This window comes from Notothenia rossii (assembly GCF_949606895.1).
Source record: "Notothenia rossii genome assembly, chromosome: 5".
Taxonomy (NCBI): Eukaryota; Metazoa; Chordata; class Actinopteri; order Perciformes; family Nototheniidae; genus Notothenia; species Notothenia rossii.
In genome coordinates, this window is record NC_136903.1 from 24,851,301 (window position 1) to 24,861,473 (window position 10,173).

Below are 10,173 nucleotides of genomic sequence, written 5' to 3' on the forward strand. Positions count from 1 at the left end.
AGTGATCTGATTTTCACATGTTAATATTTAATTACACACAAGTAACATTCAACCCATTTTAAATGTACATCATTCAGAAAGGCATGTTCAGCCCTGTGCCTCATCACAGCAGCTACATGTATAATCATCAATTAATCACATCTTATTCTATACATTTACAATTCAAATGTATTCAGGGCTCTAATTCTTAAGTTTCATCAAATAACTTCCAAATAATTGTCTAAAATTCTAAATAAGATTGATCATCTTACATCAGAAACATTTAATTTCAATAAAGAATAATAAATGAGACATGATCAATTTAATCAAATGTTTTTACTCCACGACCTAAACAAGTTCCATCTTGTTTACTATTCTGAGATATTTTATAAATGCTGAGTCATCAGAAAATAAAAACAGGAGGATTTCCTTTAAAACCACTGTAAAATAGCAGCTGTCCTTTGAAGGGGTTTAAAGATAACATGACAGCATTGTGTAAGACTGGAGTCAACAGCAGTAACTTGTAATGTAGAGACAATCAATTAATTCTACAGTGCAAGGAAGACAAATAGTTGAGGTGAATTCATTCATTTCACAGACTTTTATTCGCTCTTTATTCACTCGTCTCGTTTTCAGTACCCTTTAAAGTTCACTCACCAAGAAGAAAGGCACTAACCATGCACTATCATCGAGAAATACAGCAGTGTTTCCCATACCATTGTCTTGGAGGGACGCTGCGCCCCGCCAACGGAGCCCTGCACCCCTCCTGAAATTCAAGGTGTTTTAATAAAAAAATGTTTAATGCACCAAATTGCAACTAATCTATATCTACTGTTACTTTTCACATTGAACATGTGCTCTTTTATTCAAGCAGCACCCCCCCAAAGCAGTAAACCTAGGGGAAACACTGTACAGTGAACTGTAACTTAAAATGCAATGTTTCAATCTTGTATAAGATAGCTATTAAATATGTATGCTTTGTAACGGTTCATCAGGTTTCTACCGTCCATGGTGATATCTCTAACTGTCTGCTGGCGGAGAATTCACTTCGTCTTCTCCAGCGTCTCTTCTTTCAATTTTCACAAATATGCCGTTTTTAGGTCCCAGAGTGCTCGCTGACTTCAACTCAAGAGGAACCTGAACAAAGACATGAAAAAGCAACATTTTAGCATATACTCTAAATATAACCGAGCATGGAAATAGATGAAAGATTATCACATTTTGAGACAGTTCAGTTGGTGCAAATTGCAATAATTTAACTGTATTATTGATAATTAATTATAAATAATAATAATAATAATAATACACTGAACAAAAATATAAACGCAACACTTTTGTTTTTGCTCCCATTTTTCATGAGATGAACTCAAAGATCTAAAACATTTTCTTTATACAAAAAATAACCATTTCTCTCAAATATTGTTCACAAATCTGAAAAAATCTGTGAAAGTGAGCACTTCTCCTTTGCCGAGATAATCCATCCCACCTCACAGGTGTGGCATATCAAGATGCTGATTAGACAGCATGATTATTGAACAGGTGTGCCTTAGGCTGGCCACAATAAAAGGCCACTCTGAAACGTGCAGTTTTGTTTTATTGGGGGGGTCTGGGGGGGTCCGAAAACCAGTCAGTATCTGGTGTGAGGGTTAGGGTTAGGGTTAGGGTAAGGTTAATGTTGTGAATCAAGTGGCCCATGGTGGTGGTGGGGTTATGTTATGGGCAGGGGTATGTTTTGGACGACGAACACAGGCCACTCGATTCACAATATTACCCTAACCCTCACACCAGATACTGACTGGTTTTCGGACCCCCCCAGACCCCCCCAATAAAGCAAAACTGCACGTTTCAGAGTGGCCTTTTATTGTGGCCAGCCTAAGGCACACCTGTGCAATAATCATGCTGTCTAATCAGCATCTTGATATGCCACACCTGTGAGGTGGGATGGATTATCTCGGCAAAGGAGAAGTGCTCACTATCACAGATTTTTTCAGATTTGTGAACAATAATTGTATAGCGCCTTTCAAGGGACCCAAGGCCGCTTTACATGGCGAACAAACAAACAAACAAAAGGGGCAAATAATAAAGTAAACAAATTAAATAAATAGCAGTAGGAGTGGAAGCAGTGTTGATAAAACAGGACCGCTGTGCTTTGGCCAGTGTCCATGCAGTTCTGCTCAGTGTTTAAATGTGTCTTGTGTTAACCAATCATTTTTTAGATTTGTCGTTTTGAAGAGATTGTTGTCCTTAGTGTTGGAACCCACCTTGGTCTCAGAGCAGGCCACGATGCTGAACTTGCGGAATATACGAACTAAAGCCATCTTCATTTCCAGTTGGGCGAGCCTCATTCCCACACAGTTACGGGGTCCGGCCCCGAACGGCAGGTATACGAAGGGATGTCGACTGGCCTTGGCCTCTGGTGTGAATCTAGAGATAAATGCAGGTATTTTACCACCTAACACTAAGCCCAGATTGTAAACAATGAGTCACAGGTTGCAGTCTCTATAGTTTATCTCCTGTAAGAACAGCCCCCTACCGCTCAGGGATGAAGCTCTGCGGCTCGGGCCAGTGCTCGGGGTCCTGGTGGAGGAAGCCGGCAGGGATCTCCAGAGTTGCTCCTTTGGGGAGGAACTGTCCGTTCACCACACAGTCCTCGTCGATGTCTCTCGCAAACCTGTAGAGAGCAGAATACCATTTCATTTTGATTTGTTCCGTTCATGGTATGCACAAACTCAATGTATAACAAGTATTTACAAAACATGTCTCTGTAAATACCCAAAAAGGAGCAGGGAATAGAAAATAATATATACCTGTAATATACCTTGTATTACCGGTCCGTTTCTCAAAAAATAAATAAATAAAATAGATGCTCTGTCCTTCATATTTTCTTATTAACAGCCAATCATTGCAGTATCGTAGGAAAATAAGAGAAACACAAAACGTACGAAAGATACTTAGTTCCCACTTGACAGTTAAGGGAAAGAAAAAGAAAATGCACGTATTATTCCCTTTCTCTCCTCCATTTGATTTCTGTATTATTAAATACAAAAATGTTGTATGTTTGTATGTTTGTATGTAGAGAAATAGATAACCCTGTTCATTCTGCAGAAATGATCTTATCCTCATTGAATGTTCTGGATTTACCTGAACCCTGGAGGGTAGAGGCGCAGTGTCTCACTTATCACCATGTCTAAATACTTCAGCTCCTGGACATTTGTGTAATCCGCTGACTCCTACAACGCAAGGAAGATAAGATCAAATCAGGACAATTCCAGTACATTTTAAAAACAGAATGAGCAAATGTGTGCATGAATTGCGTCTGAAACTTAAATCTTGTGGTTAGTAGCTGAAGAAAATGAGATGATATCAAACCGTAAGGCGTCACACCCACATGTCTGGTGTAGAACTCGTCCACCTCTTCCTGCACTCTGCGTTGACAGTCGGGGTTGATGGCCAGGAGGTAGCAGGTGAAGGCCAACGTGTTGCTGCTGGTCTCGTAGCCTGCCAGCAGAAAGACAAAAGCCTGGCCCACAATCTCATCCTCAGTGATCATCTTTTTTTGAGGGCGCATGGTGGGGGGCTCCTGTGGGGACGGACGGTCGTCCTGATCGGAGGCTGACAGCTGGATCCTCTGATCCTGCTCAGCAGCGTGCTTCTCTGAGTCAAAGTGCTCCAAAGACACATGCTCCTTGCTGGTTCGTGCATCCAACATCAGCTGGAGGAAGTCTCTACGCCTCTGCATACACAGGAAACCCAGTTAACTTATTCTTAAAACATTGTTAAAACTAGGAAACGGTAAGTTTTATATACAGTATACATTATCTTATAAGCTTATTAAGTGACAATGAGCTTCACCTGCTCAGGAGGCTGCTCCTCTCTCTGCTGGATGATCCTCTGGATGCTATTCGTGAAGAAACTATTCATCTGGTCACGCCTTTTGTTTGGGATGAGTCCCGCCAGAGGAGCCATGATGAATGGGAAAGCAACTGGACACACAAATCAACTATTTACATTTAAATAAATCTATAACAATCTATTTAGTTTATGATTAAAGTTCTCTAAATGCAATAACCCCATTTATATATAGGGAAACACACCTCTTCTGGTCTAAGTTTTCATATTTTGGTTACTTGCTTACATTGTTTTCCTGTATAAATACCTCCAATAAACACATACAAATAGAAATACAAAGAGATTGGACTGACTGAAGAACAGCATGATGGGCCTGAAGAAAGAGAAGCCGAAGAACATCTGAGCATGGCGGACAAACGGGTCGTCTGGGTTTTTCTGAGAGTCCACCTGAGTTCCAAATGCCACACTGGCAATGACATCCATGGTGAAGCAGCCGAAACATCTGCAGAACACACACAAACTAAAACATCAGGCCGTGAAGAAGATTATATAATACTGATTGCCTGTGTTCATTCGAGGGCGATTACCTGTGGATGTCAAAGGCTTCTCCTGACTCAGCAGAGACGTTCAGGTTCGTCATCAAAGCATCGGTGGCTGTGTTGATGAGCGGAACCATCTACAGGAACAATGAGAGACACTGATACTCGTCAAAGCTGCCAGTGAATACAACACGGATCAGATAGATTGGTGCAGAAAGAATACTGTACTTCTATTGAAGAACTATTGATCATAAAAACATAAATAAAAAACATGTCTCTGCATTACTTTCCCCTCTTTAGTATGCTTGTGCCAAAAAAACTGATATCAGAACCTAGCAGACCATTTACATGTACAAAAACCTATATCACACACTACGGGGAAGGGAAGACCCCAAGGAAGCATAATAGGGCCTCTTTAAAATGACCATTCTTTTGAAAAATCTATTGACGAGTCATGATCATTATGGGTACAGTTCAAATGTAACAAGAACGTTTGCTATTGTAAACTATTTAAATAGTTTGTGACCTACTAATCACCAATCATTTGGGAAAGTTGCCACAGACAGATAAAGAGCACACTCAGACTACTGTACGCAGTTGAAAAAGGCATTCGTAGATCAAAATAACAGTCAATACACACGCTGAATGGACGCACAGTCACACTGTGGGGATGAATATTCAAAGTTAATCCCGGCTGAAGAGAAGTTTAAAAGGATAAATAGTGTGATTAAGAGGTTGATATGAAAAAGATAAAGATAGGTCATTCAATTCAATATTTTTGATTTACCAATGAAGGAAGAAAATTACTTGATCAGATATCATTCGAAGTCAAAGTGTAGACAGCAAAGAGAATTTAGATGGACCATGAACTCAACACGCCTTGGAAATAATTTCTCTTTTTCATCAAAGAAGTCTTTCACTTCCTCTCCACTCCTTTCTCCTGGACTAAAATATTGTCTCCAAAATGAACAGATCTGATATTTACTGCAGATCAAAGCAGAAGGTCTGCGTTGCCGTAAATGAATTCAGAGACAAGCTTATCAGCGGTACCAGGACATCACTCTCCACCCTTATATACAAAAACACTTCTCGTAGTTACACCAACTTCAGCCTTTAGTTATACGAGAAACTGATATTTCATTATAATCATGTACATAATAATAACATTGCCCAAGTAAAAAAATGTGACCTTAAAGAAGAAACGTGGGGGAAATTATTTTAATATTTTAGAAACAGTAAGAGCTGTCTTTCCTTCAACTCCACTTCTTGCCCTCAATCTGTAACTGGTTGGGTAAAAAGGTTTAATTTGTATGTCTGTGAGCTGTTTCTTGTAGACATTAATATCTGAACTTCTATCCTGCAAATTTCAATACCAGAAAAGCATTTAAAAAGTGGCAGCATCTAATGGGCGTTCACTCTTATCTCACCTCTTTCATCTTGGCAGCGCTGAAGGACGGGGTCAGGATGCTCCGCACTCTCTTCCAGCGTTCATTCCTCAGCATGAGCAGGCAGTCTGTCATGGGCTTGGAGGCAAAGCGAACAGTCTACACAGAGAGAAAGGAGAGAACAAAAAATATATGTACTTATGTCATCATTAAATCATATATGAGAGAGCACAAAGTTTACATGGGAATGTTTTCTTTCATGTCCTCACCATTCTGTTTGGGAAGCTGCTGAAGTCCCTGACCATCACCTGTCTGAGCATGTCAGGGTCCGCTATCACCACCACCGCTCTCCGGCCCAAATAATACCTGAAATATACCAAATGGAGTTAATCTGAATGCTGCCACCATGGGTATTGACAAAATAAGTGTAGGTTTCGTTATACAATGCGAGAGAACTCAAAATGTTCAGAGCATCATTTCATCAGATGCTGATACAGAAAGTATTTCTAATATTTACCCACAAACTCTGCCATGCGTCTTTATCAGATCATTGATAGGGTTGAAAAAACCCTTAAATGAAAATAAAGAACAAGATCAGATGAAAAAAATAGCACATCACCCATCAAGTCTTTCTTTGTTGTAAAATAACTCCATGTTAGCGACAGATCACTATTTGGGTTGTTGTCAGTATGACTACAGTATGATGTGACCGTGGGAGATGTATATATTTATAATTGATAGCCAACTTGTTGATCAAAAACCTATGACAAGTAAATTATATCTAACAAAACGGACAAGGATGATGATGAGGAAGGTCCCACTTCCATATCATTTTGTAATTAATCTCTCCGGGAATAAGATCAACCACTTTTAAATTAGGCATTAAGATATATTATACTAAACAATCTGCATTAAAAAAGATTTCAGGATGGCTTTTGCTATTTAATGTTTTTTTTTTAAGTAGGCTGTTATGCAAAAACCCAAATTGATAATGGATGTTCAATTCATTACAATCAGTGATCCTTTTTCATAGTGCTGGTCACTACCCAGCCAAGCCAATAGAGGTCACTGGCTAGTCGCGCGGCGCTAGTGCTGGTATAAAAGTAACTAATCAGAGTGCAGTGGTGGAGGTATAAAGAGAACAGTACTAGTGCAGTAATAATATGTTGGAAGGAAGATTGTGCTTACATTGGTAGGTAATATGTTTCATTGTCCAAACCAAATCTGACAGAAGTTGAAGACAAAAGAGGTCATCTTACCTGACGAAACATGAATATGTTGCCCAGGAAAGGCATTGGCTTTGGGTGTTTGATGCCACATCGTGAAAGGACTGAATATGGGTAAATTGAATACCTAGAAGACAGTGCACAGAGTTGTATCGATGAATGTAAATAGCGCTGTTAAGAGTCAGCAAAACAATAGTGCAGTACAATCAAATCTCCAGTTGGTTCCCTGGTCAACAATATTATAAAGTGGTTTTCATCTGTCTGAAACCCAGCATGCTAAGCTGCAACAATCAAATCTGATGAGTGAGGAGGTTGCTTATCTGCATTTCAAGAAGGAATGTGCTTTATATTATTAGTATATTACACAATATTGACTTCATTCCCACAGCCACTGCAGCAGCCCAACACACAGAAGTTTGAAGTATTCACTCACCAGTAAAGCAGACCCAGGAAGATGAGGCCGAGGCTAAACGTCACCGTCAGTCCACTGGCCTTGATGTGGAAAACATTTAGATAGTCAATTAAAGCCTCCATAATGTAAAAACTCCTCTCAGTTCTCCACTGCCAGCATTAGGTCAAGGCACCTGGAAAGAAGGACAGAGAAAGAAATCAGGTCAGTGTCTATCCATTTATAATAAATACTAAACAAGTATAACACATCTCAAATGTCACAATATTTAAAAGCCCTACTTCTTCAAGAGAAGAAAGCATCAGTCACATCATATATTTTGGTGGACTATGCTCTCAGGCTTTTTTGTTTTGTATCAATAGTTGTCTGGTTTACCATAAACACATGTTAATGATTCATTTGTTCAAGCAGCTTTGCTTTTGTTGTATTCACCTTTCACCTCAAATGTTAAAAATGGGGGCTAGATCCTCTTATACTGAGCTTTGTTTGTGCGTTTGGATCCTCTCAACATGCCACAATTCAATGGCAAACGTAAGTTTAAATACCCAGACGTCACTCTGTAGGTCATATGTGATGCTAAGTTACTAGCTACGACAAAATATGGCATATTGTATGACTTACTCTTTAATGTCTCTGCAGCACGTCGTCCAACTGTTTTCATGTAACGTTATCATGTCATGCCGCTTCTTTATAAGAGATTAGCTAACATCAGTCCATGGTCATACTGCTCGTTTTCATAATAGTCCTCTACTTCGTCCTGTAATAGTTCGCAGCACCAGAGACAGCTGAGGTTCATACTGCCACCTACTGGACGGGCAGCGTTGTGTAACTCATGCAGCAACATGTTACTTTGGCGCCCCCCTCTGGACAAACAACGTCTTTGTTCTTCAGCTGTTTAGTGTAATCCAAAAACAGCACTGTATTTCCTCCATTTATAATACTTTAGTAATGATCATAACATCTCCACATCTTCGGTTTCAAAGTTTTTGGTATGTGAGCAGAAGGCACCCTTTTGTTTGTCTTCAACCCAAAAATACTGATTTATTCATGAATGTATTTGTTATACATATATCTGTGACCTGCTTTGCGTCAGGTCAAATAACCTTTGCTTTGATATAATCACAACATACAGGCCTGTCAGGAGTTGGTTCCTAATTATACTGGAAGCTATGTGTAAATTACAGTCCTACGTTTCTTCTTACCATGATTGATTCATATTGATTTTAAATTAATTGTGTGTAATGTGTATCTGTGAGGTTTGATCATCTCTCATGGTGTTACTCCTTTCTTTGGCTGTTTCTCAGAACTCAAGCTTTAATATGGATATGGAATGATGAAAAAGAATAAATATATATATATATATATATATATATATATATATATATATATATATATATATATATATATATATATATATATATATATGTGTGTGTGTGTTCTGGGCTTTACAAATAATCCATAAGACTCAGTTCTTATACGACTTAGCAGCATTTTAGCCACTACTGTATATACAGTATTTGATGACACCTGAAGTTAATACACTTTTTAAACAACTTCACATTATGTAAATAAAAAGTATTTAAAAAGACATCTCAAAACAGAAAGATTGATTTCCAGGTGTTTTATTGAACTCAAAAACAAAACCGTGAAAGTGAGAGATCAGGGTGATACCGCTGCATCCACTCTCAGGAGACCCAGGACTTCCTAAGACACAGGAGGAGTTCTAAAAGAAGAAACCAAAATGTGTTTTTTCTTTGCATTATGTAAGAGTTCAGCATATGGTAACTCTTTAAGTGTCTATTGCTTTTTTTGTAATCTTAAGATACTTACATACTGAAACACAGCCGACTATATCTCCAGAGGTAAGCCTGGACTTGCTGCAGGAACACCGTGTCTCTGTAGGACAAATGAATGAAACGTGTTTAACAGAATGAGCAACAATTTGAATTATTCAAAAAAGCAAAGTAAGACTTGTAGGAAATGTCTGTATGGTTGTCATTAGGGTTACCTGTCCGATCTCCAGTTTGTCCTGCAGGTCGGATGGGAGCGGTTCCTGGGTCGTCAGGGTAACCCTGCATGTACTGCACTTTATGTCAGTCTGAGGCTCACACTTACCTTTTACTGTACAGTGAACAGCAGGCTCAGGGGGTGGAGTGCAGAAGAGAAATATAAAGAATAGTTAGTAAATAGGAAAAGTGATACATGTATGAATGATAGGGCTGTCCCGAATACCATTCTTCGTGTATTTCAGTTTATTCACGGGATTCATTTTGTTATTCTACAGTATTGTTGTTTTATAGCTATTTCTTAATGTATACAACCCAATTTGTGTTATTTGAAATTGAAAAGGATATTGCATTGCGTTTGTTACTTTCGTTGTAGTTGTATATGTCTTAAGTGTAATTTGGCTTGGCTTCCTATTTTGTATGGACATGCTTTTATTTTTGAAGGGGAGTTAGCGCTGTTGAAAGGAAGTTGTTGTTGCTATGGAAACAACGTGACGGAAAAAAAACGAATATCCGGATATTCGGGTACAGCCCATACGTACAGCCCTACAATACTGTAGAATAACAAAATGAATGAGTGTAGCTTACAGGGTGCAGACAGTTTACATCAAAACATTACATTTGCTTTCTTTGCATTAAATCCTACTGTAGTGTTTTTATCCACAGAGAATCGCAGCAGCTCAGGGGAAGGAGGTAAGAGGAATTATATCAAATGTTGAGTAAGACAGATCATATTTCAATTTTGAATCAATGATATCATATGGAGAACCAGGTTTACAC

General features: G+C 38.8%; 1 protein-coding gene across 1 annotated transcript; it reads right to left on the minus strand.

Annotated features, from left to right (window-relative positions):
- Nucleotides 1-7: 7 nt before the first annotated feature.
- tbxas1 (thromboxane A synthase 1 (platelet)) lies at nucleotides 8-8,153 on the minus strand. The gene is made up of 14 exons (XM_079682012.1): nucleotides 8,009-8,153; nucleotides 7,412-7,562; nucleotides 7,012-7,105; nucleotides 6,270-6,322; nucleotides 6,022-6,118; nucleotides 5,795-5,911; nucleotides 4,416-4,504; nucleotides 4,182-4,330; nucleotides 3,832-3,962; nucleotides 3,368-3,712; nucleotides 3,121-3,209; nucleotides 2,513-2,650; nucleotides 2,241-2,403; nucleotides 8-1,116 (listed from the first exon to the last, which is right to left on the minus strand). Exons 2-14 carry the CDS (start codon nucleotides 7,510-7,512, stop codon nucleotides 1,000-1,002), a joined length of 1,683 nt encoding a protein of 560 aa, XP_079538138.1. The 5' UTR covers nucleotides 7,513-7,562; nucleotides 8,009-8,153; the 3' UTR covers nucleotides 8-999.
- Between the last annotated feature and the right edge of the window lie 2,020 nt (nucleotides 8,154-10,173).

Coding starts and splice junctions, on each gene's coding strand:
- tbxas1 (XM_079682012.1), bottom strand. CDS start 7,512: ATGGAGGCTTTAATTGACTATCTAAATGTTTTCCACATCAAGGCCAGT. Junction 4,331..4,415: donor GAAGCCTTTGACATCCACAG/GTAATCGCCCTC, acceptor TGTGTTCTGCAG/ATGTTTCGGCTGCTTCACCA. Junction 1,117..2,240: donor TGGCCTGCTCTGAGACCAAG/GTGGGTTCCAAC, acceptor GTCTTTGTTCAG/GTTCCTCTTGAGTTGAAGTC.